At 42.8% G+C, this 26,461-nt stretch overlaps 1 protein-coding gene across 1 annotated transcript in view; it reads right to left on the bottom strand.

Annotated features, from left to right (window-relative positions):
* nectin1b (nectin cell adhesion molecule 1b) overlaps positions 1-5,764 on the bottom strand; it is a 224,407-nt gene extending 218,643 nt beyond the window's left edge. Inside the window, exon 1 of the mRNA XM_078199104.1 lies at positions 5,360-5,764. Coding sequence (XP_078055230.1) covers positions 5,360-5,426 — 67 coding nt within the window. The 5' untranslated portion in view covers positions 5,427-5,764. The remainder of the gene's footprint in view (positions 1-5,359) is intronic.
* Between the last annotated feature and the right edge of the window lie 20,697 nt (positions 5,765-26,461).

Genomic DNA, 26,461 nt, shown 5'->3' with positions numbered 1-26,461 from the left:
TTTCTATAGTGCAATGGCCTTTTCCCAAAGGACAGGGAACAACAGAGTGATATGATGCCAGACTCTAAAATAGAAAGTTATATAAATGACAAGATAGAAAAAATTTAAGTTTTTTTCCCCTAAGTGCTTTGACATTGAAGGTCACCTGCATTGCATTGGAAAACATGGTTAAATCTATTATTCAAAAGTCAGAGTGTACTCAGATAGTAAAAGGATTCTGAAGTCCAATTGCACATGGGTAAAGGATTTTGTGGCCAACAGCCCAAATGCTGGTGAAATGGGAAATCCATCCAATTATCGGCAGCAAAAGAGTGGATTTAAATAGTTAACGTGAAAAAAGATTAGTCGTTTTGTTGTTTTAAATATATTCCATAAAAAGAAAAATACAAAATAGATGGGGAAAAAAGAACCTTGGGTCATTTCACAGCAAGTGAAGGGCTTTTAAATGTAGTGATTGTTATAATGGGTAGAAACACTGCAGCCAATTTACATACAACAAGAGTCTGCAATTGAGATAAATGACTAGATAATGCTTTTATGGAATGTTGGTTGAAGAAAAGATGTGCAAGTGACAATGTTTCCTAACTGCAACCAACTTGCTACATTGGTGACTTGTCCATTTGAACTTTGTGTTGAGCATCCGTCCCACCGTCCAATCATCAACTGCTCAGAGAAGCAAGGTGAGCAAAATTTGCAATTAGACATTTTCATACTCTGAGCAAAAGGACACAAACTACATTTGCAAAGAGCTAAAGTATTTAGATTATTTATCATATGGGGAATGTTACCTACAGTATCCAGAGAAAACATTCTTTAAAAATTATGACATTAATTTTATAAAGCCATCATAAATAAATAAAACTACCCAAATTACAAGCCATCCCTTGATGTTTCCTTTAAACCCAAGTACAAAGAATGATTTACTCCACCTCTCCTATGTCAAAGATGCTTAAAAGCTGATGCACATTGGAATTTACAGGGTGCAGATCTGAAGTGTTACAGCCACACTAGCCAGAGGCTGTAAAACTGTCAGTCGATGACTGCAATACACCAGCATGATGTAAAAAGGAGAATGGTTTCCTTTGTTCCTATGGTACCACTATTTGTCAGTAAGCATGGCACACTGAATTGTGCTGAATGCATGTTGTCACTGACCTGGATAGTGAACAAAGAGTGAAGATAGATTATAGTCAGTGAAACAAAAGCAAAATACTGCAGATGCTGGAAATCTGAAACTTAAAAAAAAATGCTCAGCAAGTCGGGCAGCATCTGTGGACAGAGGAACAGAGTTGAAAGGTGGTATTTTACCACACCATCATGGTGGGGGTACCGCTATAAAACACGATAAGCCATTCAAAAGTCCATTGACTTTAGTGGGACCAGAAACTCCTGCTGGTGGGAGGGGCTGTAAAATTCCCAGTTGATGACCTGTCAGTGCTGAGTATTGCTAACATTTTCAGTTTTGTCAGTAATATACAGAAAATGGACCCATCCATATCAAAAACAAATTTGCATCAGCTCATTTAGTACGTATATAGTTCTTCTTTCATCCAATGTGTACCAGTTAATTAAATGTATAGCAATCTTTTCTTTTTATAAGCTGATACAAGTGAACTCAATTGGCAAACATTTACAATTAACTTAACTTTCCTACCAGACCACTTATCTACAGAGTTCACTTGAGCAATGGCCTCATAAACGCAGTGGGCCAAATGGTTTCCTTCTGTTCTGCAATTCCAAGATCATTACATCTTAGCAGCTTTATCTAAACCACAGCTATCCAGGAGCAATGTCACTCAAATTAACTGTAGAATTTCTTGGACAGTATATTCTTCGCATACTTGTAAATAGCAATAATGTCAGCAGATAGAACAAGAACAAAGAACAATACAGCACAAGAACAGGCCCTTCGGCCCGCGCCGCTCCCTGGTCCAAACTAGACCATTCTTTTGTATCCCTCCATTCCCACTCCGTTCATGTGGCTATCTAGATAAGTCTTAAACGTTCCCAGTGTGTCCACCTCCTCCGCCTTGCCTGGCAGCGCATTCCAGGCCTCCACCACCCTCTGTGTAAAATACGTCCTTCTGATATCCGTGTTAAACCTCCCCCCCCTCACCTTGAACCTATGACCACTCGTGAAGGTAACCACTGACCTGGGAAAAATCTTCCCACCGTTCACCCTATCTATGCCTTTCATAATTTTATACACCTCTATTAGGTCACCCCTCATCCTCCGTCTTTCCGGTGTTGTCTTCGAGGGTTTGTGTTCTGTGCCGCCTTCCCCTGCCTTTCACAAATTAAAGTATTTTTCCAACACCAGATAGAAAATTAAATTGTTAAAAACTAACACACGCTCAATTATTCATTACCCCTCCCGGAGCTATCAGAATAGAATCTCTCAACATCTCATCAGACCACAGGACAAAAGGTTGAGAATTGGCTCAATGGGACTGGAGTCATCAACAACTCGGTTTACAAAACTGCATTCGATCTCAACTCATCTGATGATATTTCAATGCCATCTGGAACAGGCTGAAATTAAAGGGGTGGCGGAGGCAGGATTTTCTTTGGGCTTTTCAGCAGAACTGTACTTTTCAAAACAGCTTTGTCACTATTACAAGATTGGTTAATCCCCACTCCTCTTCTTTTATCCTCCTCCTGCTTTCCAGAATGCATGCAGGTTTATAAAAATACAAGTACTAAGGATATGATGATTGCCTGTTTCACTTCAGGACTGCAAATGGAAGCAGGATTATATAAATATATCCAACACACTGTTCCTACATTGGCTGTTGAAATGATGGTACTGTTAACATGCTGCATCATCAAGATACAATTATTGTTACTTCAGATAGAACACTTGGACTTTTAAGTCACTGTGGTATACAACTCAAATTAATTTATAATAATTATGTAAATGGGATTTCTAGTTGGTGGATGTGATCACAGATTCTGCAGGAAACACATTACCCACCAGGAGTTAGCTATAAAAAGGCTGCAATGATAGTGTGGAGATTGGGGAAGGGGTATAAATCAGTGAAGCCAGCAACAAGGAGACCCTACAAGCCTGTTTTCCTTTATCTCCTCAAAAAGCAAACATTCCTCATCGTTCAGCAGCTTAATCATCAGGGCAAGACTACAGAGCGACGTCTCTACATGTTTGATGGTTGGTCACACATCTACCCAAGTCTTTTCACAAATTAAACTTGTTCTTTTTCATTTTGCCTGCTAATTAATTGCGTCAATGCCATGCCAATCCTTCAAAAACTATGCAAGAGAAAATAATTAAGGCAATCCTCTCTGCAGGAACAATATCAACACAGAATTATCACATCATCTCTCCCAGTCAGTATACCACACTGCGATGAAAAACCTTTAATAACTGACCGTGGTAAATCTTTGCTCTCAACTGATCTTAATGGATCTGGGAAAAGCAGAATTCTATTCCCTTTGCCCCAGGCAATTACCACTGAGTTTTCAAAACTTAAAAGGTAAATCTTGTACTGAAGCAGAATATTTATCAGTAGATTCAAAATCGCCTGCCCACCCTGCAACTTCACCAGCGATCCTGCCTACTGCAATCAAATGTGATGGAGAAGGCCGAAGAGTCAGAATGTCATGCAAAGGGATTTGTTGTACTTGTGCGAATTTTCCCAAATCTCGCAGTTTACGTCAGTTGCTTGTCCTGATGTCGGTTACATTGAATCACAACACCACCATGGTCATGCTGAACCTCACAGCACAACAAAAAACACTGTTGTCAAACTCCAGCTTCACCTCAGTCTCAGACAGTGTAACACCAACAAGCTGTCAACTTCCCAAAGTCACAACAGGACCCACACGGATTACACACTCAAGATTCTGGCTGTGAGCTCAATTTTTATTTAAAATGACAAGGAAAACAGACCAATAAACTGATCCAAAAGCTGAAAATTCAATCAAAAATGCAATTCTTTCATGTATCTACTACTATTTGCAACATAAACCATATCGCTGGCAATCCATTGAGTTATACTCATGCAGCACAGATGAGACCCCAGCACAATTATAAAAAACACAGCTGCCAGTTAATAATCTCGACCAGAAAAAAAATCAAATCCCAGATATTAATGGGTTCTTCAAACAGCATTTTCAATCATGTAATTCTGTTCTCATTATTAAAAAAAGGGTAATTTTCTTGTACATATTACAAATAACACGAAAAAAATGAGGATTACAGTTTGCAAACGTAGCAATAAGACAAAATATCAGCGCAAGGTTTAATTGATCACTGCTTTCATCGAGAGAGAGAGAGCAGAAACTGAACGCTGAGAAAGGTCACAAAAAAGCAAGCACCCTGACAAAACCACCTAACCAAAGCTATGGGGTCAAATATTAGGATGACCAAATATCTGATTTTGACAAGTCACAAAACCAGAAGATAGGCAAGGTGATAGATATTTGATTAATATTTATTTAATGAATGAGACTGGCTGAGAAGAGATTAGTCACCAGTTTTATCTGGGAAAAAATAAATAAAATGAAACCCCCGCCATATACAAAAGAAAAACGGTGGGTGAGAAAGTGGAGATGGAGGGAGGCAGACATTCGCACGGGCTGACAGAAACTTAAGATCTGAATTCCTACTTTTCGCAAAGTGCCTCGATTCTGGTGTGGACCGATTTCAGATGGGGTTTGAGTCAATGGGAAATCTCAGATATGAAACAAATGATGTGGCTTCGATCCTGGCAAGAGTCTGACACCCAAACTGAGATAGATAGAGAGCCCCCTTTGCAGCCCCCAGTTCCTGGCGGCATTGGTGCAGGTACCCGACTCCCTGGGGCAGAGAAAAAGGGACAGCAGTGTGCAGAGTTTAGAGCAAAGTGAGGGGCAGAAAGTCTCCAGGCAAAGTTTAGGATGAAGCAGCTGGACTCCAACCAGATGGATTGTCTCCACATCAGAATCAATCTCTGGTCGCTGACAAGCAGAATGCCTTCAACTGGACTCAACAATTTGAATTATTTTGGTTTCTAAACTCAATGTTAGATTTTTCAGACCAGGTCATGGTAGCTTGGAAATGTAGCGATTAGTTTGTTTTAGATGGAATTGTAGAATGGAAACTAAAGGGGGAGTTTAGCTGAACATTGTGTTTGTTTGGTATTTACATGAAATTGCAATAAATATATTTGTCCCAGGAATTTCATCGCTGTTGCTCCCGGAGTTAACCAGCTCCTGGTTGGAGCCTGGGAGCCGGTTTGAAACCTCTCAAAGTGGCTAGATTTCAGCCAGCCCATTGCTGCTAGCCCCGGTGCTGGCTCGCTGCAGCACCGCTCCCGCTTCCCCCCCTTCTCCCAGCCCGGCTCTCGGCGGAGTTTCCTACCTGACAAGAGCGCTGCGAGTAGCAGCAGAAGGCGAGCCGTCCTCCCGGCACACAATCCCGGGTCCATCCTGGTAGCGAACCCCGGGGAGGGAAGAAGGGAGGAAGGAAGGAAGGGGGGGGGGGGGGGGGAGCGAGGAACCGCAGCGAAATATCCGGCAGCTCGCCGCCCTGATCCAAACCCTCGGCAAAAAGGCAGCAGCAGAGCCGCCCCCTGGGGACAGGGGGGTCCGAGAGGCCGCTTCCCCCGGCTGAGGATCCGCTAAATCCGGCTGGGTCGCCGCGCTCCCCGCCGCCGCTGGCGGTGTGTGTGTGTGCGGGAGAGCCGGGCTTGCGCCGATGCTGAGCTGCCTCTCTCCGCCGGCGCTGCTGCCACTGCTCCCGCCGCCAGCCTCCGCAAACTGGACCAAATTCCCCGCGTCAATCACAGGCAGAGAGGGAGAGGCGGGCTCTCCGCAACAACTGATGTCACAGCCAGGCGGGAATAAAGACCAAATATGGACGGCAGCGGCATTTTAACCGCTTGTGGCCATGGCAACTGCCAGCAGCACTTAGCCGCAGAGCCTGGGAGTTACACAGAGATTGGAGACAGGTCGCTTCACTCACTCAGTTAGCCCAGTGATTGCATTGAGACTACTGGGAGAGAGCCAGCTCAAAGACAAAGCAAGAACTGGACCCAAGGTAGCTTCAGAGGCAAAAAGCCTCCTTTAAGACCATGTCGTAGTTATTTAAAGTTTTAAAGTTTATTTATTAGTATCACAAGCCGGCTTACATTAACACCGCAATGAAATCACTGTGAAAATCCCCTAATCGTTACACTCTAAGCTTCTGAAAGACCTGCTGGTTAGGTGCGTTGACCCAAACAGGCACCGGACTGTGGCTACTAGGGGAATTTCACAGTAACTTCATTGCAGTGTTAATGTAAGCCTTCCTTGTGACTAATAAATAAACTTTAAAAAACTTTCTGGCGCCTGTTTGGGTACACTGAGGGAGAATTTAGCATGGCCAATGGTTAGCACTGCTGCCCCACAGCGCCAGGGACCCGGGTTCGATTCCCGGTTTGGGTCACTGTCTGTGCGGAGTTTGCACATTCTCCCCGTGTCTGCGTGGGTTTCTTCCGGGTGCTCCGATTTCCTCCCACAGTCCAAAAGACGTGCAGGTCAGGTGGATTGACCATGCTAAATTGCCCCTTAGTGTCAGGGGGGCCTGGCTAGGGTAAATGCATGGGGTTATGGGGATAGGGCCTGGGTGGGATTGTGGTCAGTGCAGACTTGATGGGCCGAATGGCCTCCTTCTGCATCGTAGGGATTCTATGATTCTAACCAACACTTCTTTCGTATTGTGGGAGGAAACTGGAGCACCCAGAGGAAACCCACACAGACCCCCACAGGGGAAAGTGCAGACTCCGCACAGACAAGCCGGGAATCGAACCGGGTCCCTGGCACAGTGAGGCAGCATTATTTGTTGTAATGTACAGATGCAATTGAACACAGAAACTAAGTTACTGTAATTCAGCAACCATTGAAATTCCACATTATATAATCTTTTCAATAAACATTAAAACAAAGCCATACCTGCTTATTAAATAGAAGCAGAGATAATATGGCACAAGCTGAGAGAGGTTAACTCATTTGATCTTTGTGAGACCGTGCTGTAAATTGGTTGTCATACTCACCTATAAAAATAAGTGACTATGCTCCAAGAATAACTTATCATTTATTTTGTGAACATTCAGATTACGTGAAAGGTAGTATATAAAAGTAATTTTTATTTCAATTTCCCCCAGAACTTTTAATATCCCAACAATAGTCACATGCTGGGCATTGTTTAATTTCATTACAGTTCAACCTGAACAGGTGGTCATACACAATTCTCAAGAGGCCTGACATATGAGATGCTGTGAAAGGGATCACAGCCTCAGTAAGGGGTTAGCCAAGGTGAGGGGAAAAAAATCTTAATTCAAAAGGTTGAGAATCGTTGAAATTCTTCTTTCTTGTGGGTTTTCAGTCTATTCAAGTCAGTGGTTGATAGATTTTTGGTAATAAAAAGGAATATGGAGATAGTGCGGAAGCTGGAGTTGAGGTAGAAGATTGTCTAATGATGGAGCAGACACAAAAGGGCCAAATTGCCTACTCCTGTTCGTAATTCTTATGATTTCATTTGGTTCATTCTGGCTACTACAACCCTTTGGGAAAACAATCAAAAAAAATTCCACTATCCTGCTCTTCCTCATAGCCCCACACCAATTCACTTCAAAAGCTTTTCTACTTTTCCCTTAAGATTCAAGGTGCAATGCTCTTTGCCTCAACTACTCCCCGTGGTGATGTTTCTTAGTTGCCACAGATTTCTTCATATAATAATTTCTCCTAACCTCTTTCTTACATTTAATATTAAACTGGATGACCCTTAGTTGGGGCTTGACCTTCTCCCAACGCAGAGGACATAGCTTTACTTATTCATGCTCTAAAACCTTTTATCCATTTTAGAATTCTTTAAAAATGTTAAGCAACTTTTCCAATAGTAATAAAAGGAGCAATAAAAATAAGAATTCAGCAAGTTCTGGAGCATTCCAAAAAGATCACAAGTAGAGATGCATCACAAGAATTTCAGTGTCAAAATATAATTTATGCATTACAACAAGCTTTGCAGTCCAGAAAGAAAGCCCTTAAGGCACAATCTCATCAGATATATAAAATATAAAATAGGATGGAGAAAGAAGCGAAGAATGTTATTTTAAATTAAACCAGAAAACTAGGATCGGACATTAAAGTGGTGGAATGTAAATTTACAGTAGATATTACACACTTTGTTACTCCGAGATAAACATTTGAAATAATCAGTCAGACAGTTGGATACTACAATTAAAGAGTCAGGATAACTAGAGGGATGTGCTTCAAGGGGGCCTAAAGGCCTTCTGGTGTTCTTATATTAACACTGAAATGCATTCTCTCAGAAGTATGCATCCTTGCAGTAAAACAAGAGTACTGGTTATGTTGTGAAGTCAAATAGAGTAATTGTAGATTGAGAAGTAGAATGTCAGAATTTGGTGTTTGTAAAATTATAAAAATAAAAGGAAAAAGCTAAGAAGTGAAAGCATTGCATAGTCCCTTTAAAAGGTGGTGTTTTTTTCTGTGCTCAGAGAGTTTAAAAAAATGCAGGTGCATCTGGGGTCCCAGAATGAAACATTTGTATCGGAAGGCCAAGCAGCAGGGTTGCCTTGGTAACAGGTTTTCAGGCATTTGAATTTTCTGAATTCAGCCAATCAAATTTGAATCAGGCACTTAGATACCAAGAACCTATTACATTTAAATTTGATGTTTTTGACAACCTAGGACCAATCATATTGTGGATGATATATCATCACAGGTATAAAAAGGGGAAAGTGCAACAGAGGAGGAGAGCAACTGTCAACTCTTAGTTCAGTGCTTAGCTCAAAGCCTCATCTCAATAGTGAAGGTACCAAAGAAGACAGAAGTTCCAGAAGGAAGAATCAACAGAGAAGGCCCAGAATATTCCGGAAGACACAAAACCTGGTTGTAATTTAGAGAGTGACTAAAATTCTATTTTTTTGTTACTAAGTGGGAATTGTATTTATCTGAATGGCATTCCATTAGAATCTTGTTTTATTCAGTTTGTTAATACTTTAGTTAACTTGTTTACTGTTAGTTAGGTAAATGTTAGAAAAGTGTTACTTGTTGACTTAAGAGAGAGTGTCAGGGAGTTATTTTGATTTAACCATTAAAAGTTGCTGAAGAACAGATCGTACCACTTCACACTCACTTTTACAGATTATGAGGCGAGGTACTCTCTTTGAGTGGTTAGGTGTTTGTTCTCAGAGGGGGATCAACCTCCACTTTATAACAGTTATCATTACGAATCTGATAAGAACACAAGAGATTTTAGGTAATGGGAAAGGGTACTAAAAAAAAACATGCATTTGTACTAACATGTCCTCAGGACATCCCAAGGCCAATTTACAGCCAACTGAATAATTTTGAAGTACATTAACTTGTAAAAGAAATGCAGCAGCCAAATTGTATGCACAGGTGAGGTACTCTCTTTGAGTGGTTAGGTGTTTGTTCTCAGAGGGGGATCAACCTCCACTTTATAACAGTTATCATTACGAATCTGATAAGAACACAAGAGATTTTAGGTAATGGGAAAGGGTACTAACTGAATAATTTTGAAGTACATTAACTTGTAAAAGAAATGCAGCAGCCAAATTGTATGCACTAAAGTCCCAGAAACTTAGCAAATTGGAAAAATAAATGTCCCGCAGATCTGTTTTGGTAGTGGTGGTTCATGGACACATGTTGGGCACAAAACCAAGAAATATCCTGCTTTTCCTCAATTGGGGTGGCACGGTGGCACAGTGGTTAGCACTGCTGCCTCACAGCGCCAGGGACCCGAGTTCGATTCCCGACTTGGGTCACTGTGTGGAGTTTGCACATTCTCCCCCGTGTCTGCATGGGTTTCCTCCAGGTGCTCCGGTTTCCTCCCACAGTCCAAAGATGTGCTGGTTAGATGACTTGGCCATGCTAAATTCTCCCTCAGTGTACCCGAACAGGTGCTGGACTGTGGCGACTAGGGGATTTTCACAGTAACTTCATTGCAGTGTTAATGTAAGCCTACTTGTGACTAATAAATAAACTTTAACTTTAATTCAGCTGTGTGATCTTTCTGCCCAAATGAATAGGTAGACAAGGCATCAGGTTAAAGCCTCTCCTGAGGCTAATTAACCCATTCATTTTTGCTTGTTTATTTTTCATTCACCTAAATTTCCAGCCAATAGCATGTGTGATGGGCCACATGGCCTCCTTTTGTGCTGTAATTTCTATAACACAGATAAAATGGGACGTAAAACTTCTTGCAGTTGGTTGACTCATTTCATCTACATAGAAAAGTGACACATCAGAAATCTAGGAAATCTAACAAACATATAGCAGAATCTGAACCAGTCGTATCATGATTTTATCTTATTATAGAATCCCTACAGTGCAGAAGGAGGTCATTTGACCTATCGAGTCTGCACTGACCACAATCACACCCAGCCCCTCTTCCCGTAGCCCCATGTTTTTACCCTAGTTGGCCCCCTGACACTAAGAGGCAATTTAACATGGCCAATCAACCAAACCCGCACATCTTTGGACTGTGGGAGGAAACCGGAGTACTCGGAGGAAACCCACGCTGACATGGGGAGAATGTGCAAACTCCACACAGACATGAAATTGTCAGAAATTGAACCCGGGTCCCTGGCGCTGTGAGGCAGCAGTGCTAACCACTGTGCTACTGTGCCGCCCCTACCACTGTACTGCCCCAGAATCCTTCCAGAATCCTCATGCTCTGCTCTCTCCATAGTTTGCTCTTGCAGATTGTCAGCTGTAACAAACCACGTCACACTCCAAACTTAAGTCTCGTAATGGCTTTATAACTTGGCAAATATACCCTGCTTTAGAAACATAGAAACTAGAAGCAGGAGTAGGCCATTCGGCCCTTCAAGCCTGCTCTGCCATTCATTTTGATCATTTTGAGACAGGAACCATCTGAAAATGGAAATAAAGTGATGAGGAGCTGTCCAGCCACACAAAAGGAGCTGCAAATAGATTCAGGAGAAAAGGTGCTCTGGCAGGAAAGTGGAAGGAGGGGGTGCCTGATGATCTGGAAAGGGCCAACTGCAATAATTCAAAAAAATCGAACCTGCATTGATATGGTGCCTTCCATTTAGAAAACATACCAATGCACTCCGTGTAGGCATACCAAAAAATATGGGCCCATAGAATGAGAAATTAGAGGATTATAACCAAAAGCTTAAACAAAGAGATGGGATATAGATGATCCTTTAAATAAGGTGAGGATGGTGGAGAGGTGCAAAGGTTTAAGGAGAAATTCCAGTGGCCCAAGCAGATGAAGGCACATCTGCCGATGGAAGAAGAATGCTGAAATGTGAACGTCAGAGAAATTAAGAAATGTAGAGTTTAATTTCTGCAGGAGGTTACAGAGATGGAGTGGGACAGAGCTATGAAAGGATTTAAACAGTTGTAGTGTGAAGGATTAATGTAAATAGACAATTGTAGTGTAAAGGATTAATGTAAATAGACAGTGTGCAAATCACATGACAACAGAGTATGTGGAGAGGTAGTTGTTTGAGAAGCCTCGTGCTAAGCCTTATAGAAATCATAGAAACCCTACAGTGCAGAAGGAGGCCATTCGGCCCATCGAGTCTGCACCGACCACAATCCCACCCAGGCCCTACCCCCACATATCTACCCGCTAATCCCTCTAACCCACGCATCTTAGGATTCTAAGGGGCAATTTTTAACCTGGCCAATCAACCTAACCCGCACATCTTTGGACTGTGGGAGGAAACCGGAGCACCCGGAGGAAACCCACGCAGACACGAGGAGAATGTGCAAACTCCACACAGACAGTGACCCGAGCCGAGAATCGAACCCGGGACCCTGGAGCTGTGAAGCAGCAGTGCTAACCACTGTGCTACCGTGCCACCCCTAACCACTGTGCTACGGTGCCGCCCCTAACCACTGTGCTACCGTGCCGCCCATACATCCTGTACATAGTTAGCTGAATGTTTAATAAAAGTTAAAATTTACCAACAACCCTGTCTCCAGCAGTCTCTATCAATCCTAACCAAGGATAACCTAGGCTAAGACCCATAATAATGATAGCAGATGGTGACAGTGGTAAAGACAAAGGAAAAAGCATCGAGTAAACAGCCCAGGGACTAACAAAGCAGCATGGAAAACAACTACGAGGAAAGGACTGCATGGTAACAAACACCAACAAAACTCAATGGCAGGCTAGAGTTAAAAAAAAGCCATGGGGAAAATGTTACTTTACCAAAGTACTTTGAACATGTTGAAGGCCCAGGTCAAGCCAAGAAGTGTCAGAATTGGCATTGTTTACTAGGTTTACTCGGTACCGAACTGCTTCGGGACTAGCAGAGAAACCTAGCAAAGAATATGTCAGTACTGTTCTCTAAGCCATAGGTAGTAGTGCAGATGATGTGATGGTCAGACAGGATATAAATGAAGAAATGGCAACAAAGATGTCATAAAGGCTTTTGATACATATTTCATCCTTAGAAGGAACACGGTCATGGTAAGGGCAAAGTTCAATACATTTACTCAAAGACCAGGAGAGTTTGTGGATTCCTTCATGGGCCATTTATATAAGCTAGCTGAATATGGAGCCCTGAAAGACAAATAACTTAGGGATCACATTGCTGTAGGAGTCTGAGAGGAGACTTTATCAGATTTTCTACAATCAAGGTAGGATTTAACGCTATCAAAGGCTGTGCAGTTAACGAGGCAGGCAAGGCAAAAGAAAGCAGAATCATGTATTTATTCAACATGACAGGGAGATTTCATGGAGAAAAATGATGACAGTGCAGTTTGCAGGACACAGGAGCAGCAGCACACCTACTTAGAAACAAAAAGAAAGAGTGAAGGGGACCTAGTTTCTGCCATTAATCAGGGTTCTAACTATGGTGGGTAAAGGCTGCAAATAATATCCCAAAATGCTTGTAAGAGAAGGTGACATTTTAAAGCATCAATAAGTTACCAAATCAGAAATTTAAGGAGCAATCTACTAAAACAATGAACATTCAAGATATTGAAGATGCAAAAGACAATGACATGTCGTTCTTGGGAGAAGTTACAGGATTTAATGGAAATTATTGGAGTGCAAACATTATGGCGTAAGGACATAAAACAAACTTCAAATTAGACACTGGAGCAGGAGTTTCAGTTGATTCTGAATAGTGACTGGAGCAGGAGTTTTCTAGCCATCAACCATACAACTTCACACTCCAGGAGGTGTTCAACTGAAGGTTAAGGGACAGTTGAGAAATTACAGAGACATAATCCAAAACCCAGAGTGTTCACTATTGAACCAGAAAGCTTCATCTGCTTGATGTAAAATCACAAGATAATGGAATTTCTGAGAGAGTTCTACGTGAAACTTTGTACTAAGCCTTAGCCTGTACATAATCAGAAAAATGTTCAATAAAAGGTAAAGTTCACCAGCAGCCTTGCCTTCAGCATTCTCTATCAATCCTAACCAAGGATAACCAAAGCCAAGATCCATGGGGATGATAACAGAAAGATGAAAATATGAAATGTGGGATACTGAGTGACCAGTAGCCACTGAAGGTCAGTGTGAAAAGCAAGCAAAACTTGGTGCCAAATCAGATATGGACTGCAAAATTTTAAGTGAGGTAATAGAGGGGATACCAACTACAAGTTTATGGGAAGATTTAAGTCTGGAGGTGACAAAGGAACAAATGAGGGTTTCAGCAGTGGCTGGAGTGAGGTAGAAACAGAAGTGAATAATTTTAGAGGCAAAGTTAGGCAGTCTTTTGAGGTGAAGAGGAAAGGAACAGGAATAAGTCATTTAGTTCTCACCTTTATTCCACTTTCATTTAATTACAGCTGATCTGCATTTCAACCAATATCCTTATACACAAAAATCTATTGAGCTCTGCCTTGTAAATTTCTATTGATTCAACATCACTCTGCAGCCTTTTAAAGGACAGAGTTTGAGATATCTATCACCCTCTCTGTCAAAAATTGTTTCCTGATAACACTGATTAATCCCTAATTGTAATTTTAGTATTAAGCTCTTTTGTTCTGGAATCTGCACACCAGAGTTTTATGTGGCTAAAAGCTCCATTTCATGCAAAATAGGAGGACACCAAAAGTCTGGTTTAGATGAGACAGTTGGCAGTGAAAGGCAATGGAAGTAAGTGGAAGGGTACTGATTTTGTAGAAGGACTGTTAGAAAATGTCTTCTATACATTTTCTAAAAGTAAATGTGGCTCATTCAAGATTGAATGTTAGACAAAAGCAGTGCTTGAGAGAGTGGGTTAAGAAGTAGGCCTGGGTGTCATCAATATACATTGCACCAAGTTGAAGATAAATGTCACCAAGTGGAAACATACAAAAGATGAAGTCCTCGGCGGGGGCTGAAGGTGGTGGTAAGATGAGAAGCCCCTGCAGGAAATACTTTCATTAACACTCAAACAGAAAAGAGTGGAACCAGGTATAGGCAATCCTACATAGCTGGACAAAGGAAAAGAGGTACTGGAGGAGAGGTGATGAAGTTGACCATGTCAAAGGCTGCTGAGAAGTTAAACAGGGATAATGTAATATGTGTAGAGTTAGAAAGAATGGCATTCACTCCTTTGGTTCAGGCAGTTCTTGTGCTGTAAATAAAATTAGTGAAATTCAAGCAGGGTGTTGCAGGACTTATGGGTACGGACTTCAGAGGCAACAATTTTTCAGATAAAGCTCGGCACAACATCGTGGGCTGAAGGGCCTGTTCTGTGCTGTACTGTTCTATGTTCTATGTAACAATGTGCTCAAGAACTTTGAAGAAGAAAGAGCAGTTCGAGATAAGACAGTAGTTTACAAAGGCAGAAAGGAAAAATGTTTATTTTTGAGGAGGGAACTATGCCCAAGGTGGGGAAACCATTTACAATGTTAAGTGGAATGGGTGCAAGAAGGGACATTAGGTGATCAGCAGTTTAGTGTGCATGGGGTCAAGGAAGCAGGAAATGGATCTCATAGACAAAATGAGCTCAGAGATAGCATGGGAGAAATAGGAGAAAAACAAAAAAAAATCAGGATTTCAGGGGGGAAAGGCAAGAGGGATGGGGGAATACATGGGAGTGGGAGGTGGTTAGTGGCAGAAACAGGTGTACGGATGACAAGGATCTCATGGAGGTGACTGATTAAAAAACTAGAGATATCTTTGCTGTCCAGGATGATTATAGAATAATAAGAATTTTTGGCAGAGATGGCTGAGGCCCACTAGAGAGATAGTCCAGCCAGATCTGGTAATAGATGGCTAAGCTAGCTTTACAGTATTTAGGCTAGAGTATACATCCCCTCAACTTTAGGAATTAACTGTAAACAACTTGGGGAGGATTTAAGGATTGATGCTAAATTAAGTAGAATTAGGGGGGATTTTTTTAAAAAAAACATTCATTTTCAAGATATAATTTCATTGAAAAGGTGGCAAAGAATATACGGAGATGGTCATACTTGGATTGTTAGTGGCGAGTTTAGTTCATTGATGAAGTCATCTTTGATTAATGATGGAATAAATATTCTCAGATCCCTTTCTACAATTCTCCTGGACATCAGGACCATGCTTTGCAAGATGTCATTCTCACTCGTAGGGCCAAGTTCAGTGCTGCTAAACCCCTTGATTGTTTTCCCTGATATGGGGATCCTATTGCTGTGCTCCATTGTTTTAGGACATTCACCAATATTCCATTATCCCCACCCCACAGTATTTCCAGCTTTTTGGTCCATCACAAATATAACAAACTAATGCCCTATTATTAAACCATCGATATATTGCCAAAGATGAATAGTGACTAGTGAAGAATAGTTTGGGGTGGCACAGTGGTTAGCACTGCTGCCTCACAGCGCCAGGGATCCGGCTTCGATTCCCGGCTTGGATCACTGTATTTGTGGGGTTGCATGTTCTCCCTGTGTCTGCATGGGTTTCCTCCAGGTGCCCTGGTTTCCTCCTACACTCCAAAGATGTGTGGGTTAGGTTGATTGGCCATGGTAAATTGTCCCTTAGTGTCAGGAGGTTAGTAGGGTAAATAGATAGGGTTATGAGGATAGGGGATGGATGGGATTGTGGTTGGTGCAGGCTCGATGGGCCGAATGGCCTCCTTCTGCAGTGTAGGGATTCTATGACTAGTAGAATATAAATACCAAACAAATCTAGTGCATCACACATTTCTCCATGGAAATTGAATTATAAGTATAAAGAAACTAATTTTCAGCCATTAAAAATTCCTTAATTGGTGTAGGAGTCAGAATATATTTCATTGCCAGCTGTCCCTCGATTCCAGTATGATGCCTGCTCAGAGTTTCAAGTCTTCATGTGAGTTTACAGGCAAATTTTCAACCCATAGATGTTTGGTCGCATGAACAGGATGTCCCACCAGGCAGTGGGATCAGAGTGCAGGATTTACTTCCTTTTTTACCATCTCTGTCACTGCGATGCCGCATCATTAAAACACTGTAACTCAAAGCGTGTTAAAACACTGTGACTCAAAGCGTGATGCAGCTTGACGAATATGTTGTCGCCATTTTGAACAATAGGTAATAAACTCCACCCAGTCATTATTGTCAATGCTGCTGCACTTCAAAGAGAGCTCCAGGGTGTCCTTGAAGCATTTTCCTTTTCCTTCTGGAGTGTTGACCATTAAAGATTTTAGAAAACAAGACCTGGTGTGGGAGACATTTTTCACCCACCCAGACACAGTGTAGGAGTTTAGCCTGAATGCTGTGGAGTTGGTTTCAAGGACATTAGTGTTCAACAGTTCTCTTATTGAATCCAGATGCAGAAGAGGCATTACTGATGGAATTTCTCTAGTGCTCAGATGTCTCTGATACACGGTTCAGATCTCATTGCACTGCAGCAGTGTAGTGGCAACAACTGTTCTGTACACTAGAATTTTTGTTGATTTGTTGAGGTCTTTGTTGTCGAACACATGCTGTCATAGTTTGTAGAAGGCTGAGCTGACGCAGTTGATCAGACTTGGAGCTCCTTGTCAATGGTGGCCTTTTGAGAAATGGCTGCCTAGATATGGGAAGTGCTCAACATATTACAGAGTGTCTCCTTTAACATATATGAAGTGGAATATTTGTCTGACCAGGTGTGGATTGGTGTACAAGTTTATTTTGGCAACATTCAAGGGCAGTCTGAGTTTCTTGTATGCAGAATTGAAGAGATCAAGAGTGGCTTGTAAATCTGGTGCAGAGTGTGCAAAGACACTAGTTTGGACATGGAGGTGACTGAGGTTAAAGAGTTTTCCATGGAGATGCTATTTAATACTGAGACCAGAGGGCAGTTGAGCTTTGATGAGGTGAATAGTCACTGTCAGGTAGATTGTAAATAATAAGGGGATATCATACAACCTTGCTTGATACAGTCCGGATTTTGAAGGGAACTGTTTCAGATCTCCCACTCAAGACAGCTGCATCATATTGTCGCAAAACAATTGCAGAATTCTGATGAAGTTTCTTGGACATTCAAATCTTTGGAGCACAATCGATGGAGACTTGTGATACTGAGTCAAATGCTTTGGTCAGGTTGAGGAATGCAATGAAGAGTTCTGGTGTTGGTCTCGATATTGTCTTGGATTTATCTGGCAACAAAGACCATGTCACAGATTCCTCTGGAAGGTCTAAAGACACTGTCTCTGGAGATTTCCTTCACCACAGGAAGTAGACAATTTAAGAGAATGCACATCAGGATTGATTACATGGCAGGTAATGTCATAAGATGGATAGAAACAGGTTAGTAGATAGGAAGCAAAGAGTTAGCATAAATGGGTCTTTTCTGATTGGCAGTCAGTGACTCGTGGTGTTCCTCAGGAATCTGTGCTGGGACCCCTAACTGTTCACATTATATATTAATGATTTGGAAGAGGAAATCAATGTATTATCTCCAAATTTTCATATGATACAAAGTTGGGTGGGAGAGTGAGCTGTGAGGAGGATGCAGAGATGCTTCAGCGTGATTTGGACAGTCTGAGTGTGTGGGCATATGCATGGCGGGTCCAGTATAATGTGGATAAATGTGAGGTTATCCACTTTGGTATCTATAATAGGAAGACAGATTATTACTTGAATGGGTGTAAATTGAGACTGGTGGATACTCAGTGAGACCTTGGAGTCCTCGTGCATCAGTCACTGAAAGTAAGAGCGCAGGTACAGCAGGTAGTAAAGAAGGCAAATGGTATGTTGGCCTTCATAGTGACAGGATTTGAGTAAAAGGATAGGGATGTTTTGTTGCAATTGTATAGGGTATTGGTGAGGCCATATCTGGAGTATTGTGTGCAGTTTTGTTGTCCTTATCTGAGGAAGGATATCCTTGCTTTTGAGGGAGTACAGCGAAGATTTACCAGATTGATTCTTGGGACGACAGGTCTGTCATATGAAAAGAGACTAAATCGGTTAAGATTATATTCACTGGAGTTTAGAAGCGTGAGAGGTGATCTCACAGAAACTTATAAAATTAGTTAGACAGGGTAGATTTAGAAAGAATATTCCCGATGATGGGGAAGTCCAGAACTAGGGGTCATAGTTTGAGGGTGAAGGGTAAACCTTTTAGAACTGAGGTGAGGAGAAATTTCTTCACTCAAAGGGTGGTGAATGTATGGAATTCACTACCACGGAAAGTAATTGAGGCCAAAACGTTGTCCGATTTCAAGAAGAAATTAGATATAGCTCTTGGGGCTAAAGGGATCAAGGGATATGGAGGGAAGGGGGATTAGGATATTGAATTCAATGATCAGCCATGATCACAATGAATGGTGGGAGCAGACTCAAAGGGCCGAATGGCCTACTCCTGCTTCTAGTTTCTATGTAGGATTTTCCCTGCAATGGACAAGAGGGAAGTACCTCGATAGTTTCCACAGTTTGAAGTTTTACTCTTTTGAAGATTGTTACAGTTGTTGCATCCCTGAAGTCAGGGGGTGGAGTGAGGGAACGTTCTTTTTCCTCCCAAATCCATAGGATGCATCCATGGAGTCTTAAAAGCCCACTAGCTTTGAAGACTTGAAACTTTATTGTTTTTCATCCTTTGATTGCCAAGAAGTCCAACAATATGATCATCATGACATGCAAAGCCTTTTTGCAGCCACCAGAGCCATCTATAGACCAATGTCAAATGGACAAAATCCGCTTTGCTTACAGAATGGTGCTTCTCTTCTTAAGGAGCACAATGCCATTTGTCAGTTTTGGAAAGAGCATTTTCATCGGCACGTAACCTCCGCAGAGTGTCTGTCGGATTGCAACTCAACCAATTTACCTTTGCTGTAATTGCACAGGTCCCGTCTTGCCCAACCTTCCACGCTTAGGCTGGGAGAGACAGGAGCTATGAAGCACACTCCCAGCAGCATCAGTGCAGAGTAACTGGGGCGCAGGAAGGTAAAGTCACTACCCCTTTTTACGGAAGTAGCTGTTGTAAAGAGGATGTTCAAAGGGACGAGGGAGCAGGTAGGTTTCACTGGTAAATTGTTTAGGGGTGGGATCAGACAGGAGAGGGTAAGTGGTGAGGTCCTGGAGTAGGGAAGTGGGGGGAGGGGGGTGTTCCAAAAGGACGAGGGAGCAGGTGGGTTTCACTGGTAAATGGTTTAGGGGTGGGATCAGATGGGAGAGGGTGAGTGGTGGGGTCCAGGAGTAGGGAGGTGGGGGAGGAGGGGGGTGTTCCGGGTCAAAGAGGTCCAAAAGGACTGGAGAATAGCCAATGTCCTTTCATCTAAGAAAGACAAGAGGGATAATCTGGGAATTTACAGGGTGGTGAGCCTTACATCAGTGATAAGGAAATTATTGGAGAAGATTCTTAGGAACAGGATTTACTCACATTTGGAAAAATATGAACTGATTAACAATAGGCAGCATAGCTTTTTATGGGGGAGGTAGTGTCTCTCAAACTTGATTGAGTTTTTGAGGAAGTGACAAAGATGATTGATGAGGGCAAGGGAGTGGATGTTGTCTATGGGGACAGGGCAAGGCCTTTGACAAGGTCCCTCATGGCAGGCTGATACAGAAGGTGAAGTCACATAGCATCTGCGTTGAGCTGGTAAGATGGATACAGAACTAGTTTGTTTATAGATGACAGAGAGTAGCGGTGGCTGTTTTTCTGACTGGAGACCTGTGACCAGTGGTGTTCCGCAGGAATCAGTGCTGGGACCCCTGTTGTTTGTAATATATATAAATGATTTGGAGGAGAATGTCGATGGTCCGATTAGTAAGTTTGCAAAGATTGGGGGAGCTGCAGATAGTGAGGAGGATTGCCAGAAATTACAACAGGATATAGATAGATTGGAAACTTGAGTGGAGAAATGGCAGATGGAATTTAATCTGGACAAATGCAAGGTGATGCATTTTGGAAGGTCTAATTCAGATGGAAGCATATAGTAAATGGCAGAACCCTTAGAAGTATTAACATACAGATCTAGGCATACAGATCCACAGATCCTTGAAAGTGGCAAGGTGGTCAAGGTGCTTACCTTCATCGGTCAGGAGTTTACTCATATGAGTATAAAAGTCGGCAAGTCATTTTGCAGCTGTATAGAACTTTAGTTTGGCCTACTTGGAATATAAACTGCACCTATAATTCCAGATTTTTATTGAATTCAAATTCCACAATCTGCATTTCCGGGGTTTGTACCTTGGTCTATATGCATTATTAGTCCAGTGACAATACCACTATGCCACTCCCTCCTGAAGGCTTTGGAAAGGTTACAGGAAAGGTTTACCACGATGTTGCCAGGTTTGGAGGGTATTAGCTATGAGGAGAGATTGGACAAACTTGGTTTGTTTTCAGTTGAACATTGGAGGCTGAGGGGCGACCCGATAGAAGTTTACAAAATTATGACAGGCAGAGATAGAATGGATAGTCGGAGTCCTTTTCCCAAGTTAGAATGTCAATCATTGGGGGACATAGGTTTAAGGTAAAAGGGGGAAAGTTTAAAGGAGATGTGAGAGGCAAGATTTTTTGCATAGAGGGTGGTAAGTGCCTGGAATGCGCTGCCTGAGGTGGTAGCAGATATAACAACTTTTAAGACTTATCTTGCCAGATACATGAATAGGCCGGGAATAGAGGGATACAGACTGCGTAGAGACAAAAGAGGATGAATTTTCCCATTCTGCCCGCCATGGGAATCATAGCGGGCGAGGAGTAGAGCATGGAAAGGATCGTTGATTTCAGGAGGGATTTTCCGGTTTCAGGGTGAAAAATCCCACCCAAGGTCGTTCATATAGAAACGCATCATGTGTCTGCGCAGGCTTGGTGGGTTGAAGGGCCTGTTCCTGTGCTTTGCTCTTTGGAGCCAGAGAGAGAAGATTTTCAGACCAGACTGGAGCTGGGGTGTGGGGGGGGGGCGGGGGGGGGGGTGGGGGGGTGCATCAGACTGGAAGCAGGGATTTAAATTTAAAATTTACATCTTGGTAAAATTACAGCTTGCATGTCAGATGAACGAGGTTTCAAGTATCATCTCAAACATTATACAAGTTCAAAGGTATCCAAATGCAGTTTACTTTTTTTATACAGTGTAGCTTGAGTAGATGAGTAGCACTCATCACACCAGGAATGGGGGTTGGTGGGTCCCCTGTGAGGCTGCGTCTGGGTATTTAGATAGTTACTCTGGAGTTAGAAGGGATTTCTTTCCTTCTACCTCTTTCCGAGTAACTATCAGGGTATAACTGGCAGAACCATCCAAAGTTAGCAATTTAAATCCCTTCTGTTGGAAGGTTCCCAGCCAGGGGAGGTTAGCACTTCTGGGCAATTTCCAGGTAAACTCTTACATGGGAACTTCCTGGAGGAATTCCGCAGCACATCACTGGGGTACCCTCCAAGTGCGATGATGGGGAACCCTAAAGTTATGGGCTCCTCAGCCATGAATCCAGTGTCAGCTGAGACTTTCCAAGCTAAGCACCTGTACTCTGTGGTAGAATCCATATGTGAACCACTGTCAATGGGAGGCTGCAGAATGTCTTTAACCTCTGACTAATCCATCAATCACAGTTGAAAAGACAAAGTCAGCGTTCTGAAGGGTAAGGTGCCAAGCTATAGTTGGAGAGTTAGGCGAGGTAACCACAAGCTTTTATTTAAAGGTGGTGATGGAAGTAATGAGACAGTGGGGTGGAGAGAGAAACTACGTTGTAGGGGTGTGGTGAACCATTGTTGGTTCCCACCAGGTAGTGCTGAGCCATGGTCTGGCCAGTACTATGAGTCTGTAGATATGTTACTGTTGGGGTTAGGGTTGGGCTGTTCTACCTGTTAATATAGTGCTATGGTACACCCCAGTTGGCTCTGCCTCCTGGGAGAGGTATAAAGGTCACTGCTCTGCCTGGTGACCCTTTAGTCTGGGATCGTATACTGTTTATAGTAGCTCTGTTATTGTTGGCAATAATATTTCCCGAGTACATCCAGACTCTCGTGTGTTATATCGCGCATCAAGGGGTGAGAAAGCTAAAGGCTCTTCTACTTTAATATACAAATTATATACCACAATTTGAATTAATTCACTTAAAAATCATGCTCATTAATCAGCAACTGATCACAACTAGAGATAGAAAATGGGATCAGTAAGTGATGATCAGAAATGAAAACCACCATTATGTAATGGGAAATATTACAAATCAAAAATGGCAGTCAGTTATAGCGACAAATAAAAAGTCAATTTATTAAATGGGCTGCAAGTAATTCCTTTAGTTTTAATCTGTTTTCTTCACTCAGGCGAGCAGATACAGCTAGAATTTTCACACAGTTAGTTGCACCACTTCTACAACAATAGGAAAAATGAGTTGTGCCCACTGATAGTTTGGAGGTACTTAAACCAGAATTTCCTGTGCCAGCTCATTTGCATACCCATTGTATTGATGTGAAAATGATCTCACATTGAAATGATACGCTGACTCCATGGAAATTAGAAGTCTTTAGAAACTTAGTGAAACTCTCAATAGTCTCACACTGTAAGAAGCAGCAAAAGTCCAGCAGAATGTCAGAAATAAACCGCTGTAAAAAGTAATTGCCAGTTACAGAAATCGATATCGAATCTCTCCACACTTTTCAGGCTCAGAAGTTCCTCATTTCCACCTGCCTCAGCTGATCCAGGTAACAGCTTTCCCTTATCATTCTCAGTCCAACTCAACTCAAGTGCATAGAGAGTGCAGAAGCGGGAAATTGACCCATATTATAACATGTAAATGGGTTTGACTCCATGGGATGAAGGTGCTAAAAGCATGAGGGGATTCGAGGGAGTTGACTTTGGAGAGGAAAGCTGGCATCAACAACTTCCATCTGATTTTGATACTTCTAAAGCAGTTACCTGCCAAAAACGTAAACTGAAAATACACAAAAATGATGCTGAATTTCTCAGCTAACATTTATTTGCGCAACAACCACAATACACAATTTGAAAAAGAAATGATTATATATCTGGAAGCTGTTTCCCTCAGAATTTTGTTTTTCTGACTGAGATTCTAACTGAAGTTGGAAATTATACCTTGAACTCTATGCTAGAATTTTTAAGCCATTATGGACAAAATAATTGGAAAACAGATATCCGTAGGCGAGCAGCAATGTTTTTATCCCACCCCTGTAAATACTGTAATGCCAGGGCAACCTACATTATATGACAATGAATTAGACTGGATAGCTCCACTTGAAGAGCTAGCAGCAACACAGGTGCAGTGAGGTGAACAGACTTCTGCTATGCTGTAATTTTTACAATTCTCTGATAAGGGACTGGAAGCGCCAATAATTCTTGTTCATGCGAGAGAAAATATACATGATATAAGTTGCAATTTTCACTCGACACCTGTGGATCTATGATGCTTAATGCAGTAATCGAGGTAGGAAAATTTTAACTGGTTGTGGGGCACAGCAGCAACCAATGTTTTTTTAAACCGTGGAAAATTAAGAAGACTCAGGGAACTGCATTTCCAAGAAATTCTCATGTTGACACAATTTATTTTTATTAGAGCAAATCTACATTAATAGCTGGTATGCAGGCTGCCATTCCAAAGATAGATTAGTTCATGTCTGCATAAGTGCAATATTTAACATAGAACGTAGAACATAGAACAGTACAGCAAAGTACAGGCTCTTCGGCCCTCGATGTTGTGCCGAGCTTTGTCCGAAACCAAGATCAAGCTATCCCACTCCCTATCATTCTAGTGTGCTCCATGTGCCTATCCAATAACCGCTTGAAAGTTCCTAAAGTGTCTGACTCCACTATCACAGCAGGCAGTCCATTCCACACCACAACCACTCTCTGGGTAAAGAACCTACCTTGGACATCCCTCCTATATCTCCCTCCATGAACCTTATAGTTATGCCCCCTAGTAACAGCTACATTCACCCGAGGAAATAGTCTCTGAACGTCCACTCTATCTATCCCCCTCATCATCTTATAAACCTCTATTAAGTCGCCTCTCATCCTCCTCCGCTCTAAAGAGAAAAGCCCTAGCTCCTTCAACCTTTCCTCATAAGACATACCCTCCAAACCAGACAGCATCCTGGTAAGTCTCCTTTGCACTCTCTCCAATGTTTCCACATCCTTCTTATAGTGAGGTGACCAGAACTGCACACAATATTCCAAATGTGGTCTCACCGAGGTCCTGTACAGTTGCAGCATAACCTCACGGCTCTTAAACTCAAACCCCCTGTTAATAAACGCTAACACACTACAGGCCTTCTTCATGGCTCTATCCACTTGAGTGGCAACCTTCAGAGATCTGTGGATATGAACACCAAGATCTCTCTGTTCCTCCACATTCCTCAGAACCCTGCCATTGACTCTGTAATCAGCATTCAAATTTGTCCTACCAAAATGAATCACCTCGCACTTAGCAGGGTTAAACTCCATCTGCCATTGTTCGGCCCAGCTCTGCATCCTATCAATGTCTCTTTGCAGCCTACAACAGACCTCCACCTCATCCACTACTCCACCAACCTTGGTGTCATCAGCAAATTTACTGATCCACCCTTCAGCCCCCTCCTCCAAGTCATTGATAAAAATCACAAATAGCAGAGGACCCAGCACTGATCCCTGTGGTACACTGCTGGTAACTGGTCTCCAGTCTGAAAATTTTCCATCCACCACCACCCTCTGTCTTCTATGAGATAGCCAGTTACTTACCCAATCGGCCAAATTTCCCTCTATCCCACACCTCCTTACCTTCTTCATGAGCCGACCATGGGAGACCTTATCAAACGCCTTACTAAAATCCATGTATATGACTGATGCGCGATTGATTCACACGGGAGGCTAGGACGTATCCGGGATTAAAGGCTTTTATTCACAACAAGATTGGAGCACACTACTTAACAATACTATCCCAGACTAAGGGCTACTAGGAAGTAGCAGTGACCTTTATACTCCTGTAAGAAGGCGGAGCCGAACGGAGTGTACAACATAAACAATGATAACAGGTGGAATACCCCAACCCTAACCCCAACAGTAACAAGAGTAACATATGTACAAGTACCCATAGTGGTAACCATCTATGGTTCACCACATTCACCCCTCCTTTAAAAAACAAAGGCCGGTGGGGTAAGGAGACAATACGAACTGTCCATATGTTCACAAGTTCAGCCGTATCGGAGGTCCGCACCGTCTCTGCGACCTCCGCAGCACTGGCTCCAGTGCCGGTTCTGGTGACCGTGGTGACGACCCTCTCTCCGAGGTGGTGTCCAGTGACTCCTCCAGTTCCTCACACGCCTGTGGACCTCGACGTGGCGACAATCTCCTGGACTCAGGCAAGCTGTACACGGGAGTAAGAGGATTAAGTTGAGGTCCCGATGCTGCCCGCGCCGTGTCAGGAGGGGAGAAAATGAGCAAAGGAATCCTAACCAGGGGTGCGGGAGTGACGGGGGTTTCCAGGTCCCCTGCAGGCGCCAGATCTCTGATAGAGACCGTGTCCTCTCGCCCGTCAGGATATGCCACATAGGCATATTGAGGGTTGGCGTGGAGGAGATGGACCTGTTCAACCAAAGGGTCGGACTTGCGGGTCCTAACATGCCGCCGCAGGAGGACAGGTCCTGAGTACGTCAACCAAGACGGCAGTGAGGTCCCAGAGGAAGACTTCCTAGGGAAGGTAAACATCCGCTCATGTGGGGTAGCATTGGTTGCCGTACACAGGAGGGACCGGATTGAATGGAGCGCATCAGAAAGTACCTCTTGCCAACGGGAGACTGGAAGACCCCTAGACCTTAACGCTAGTAAAACAGCCTTCCAGACTGTAGCGTTTTCTCTCTCGACCTGTCCGTTACCCCTGGGGTTATAACTCGTAGTCCTACTTGAGGCAATTCCTTTAGAGAGCAGGTATTGCCTCAAGTCGTCGCTCATAAACGACGAACCCCTATCACTGTGGATATAACTGGGGTAGCCGAACAGGGTAAAAAGACTCCGCGGGGCTTTGATGACCGTGGCAGAGGACATGTCAGAACAGGGGATGGCAAAAGGGAATCGGGAGTATTCGTCAACCACGTTGAGGAAATACACATTCCGATCTGTCGAAGGAAGGGGGCCCTTGAAGTCGACAC

This window comes from Mustelus asterias, chromosome 27 (genome assembly GCF_964213995.1).
Source record: "Mustelus asterias chromosome 27, sMusAst1.hap1.1, whole genome shotgun sequence".
Lineage (NCBI taxonomy): Eukaryota > Metazoa > Chordata > Chondrichthyes > Carcharhiniformes > Triakidae > Mustelus > Mustelus asterias.
This window is presented reverse-complemented; position numbering and strand designations above follow the sequence as displayed.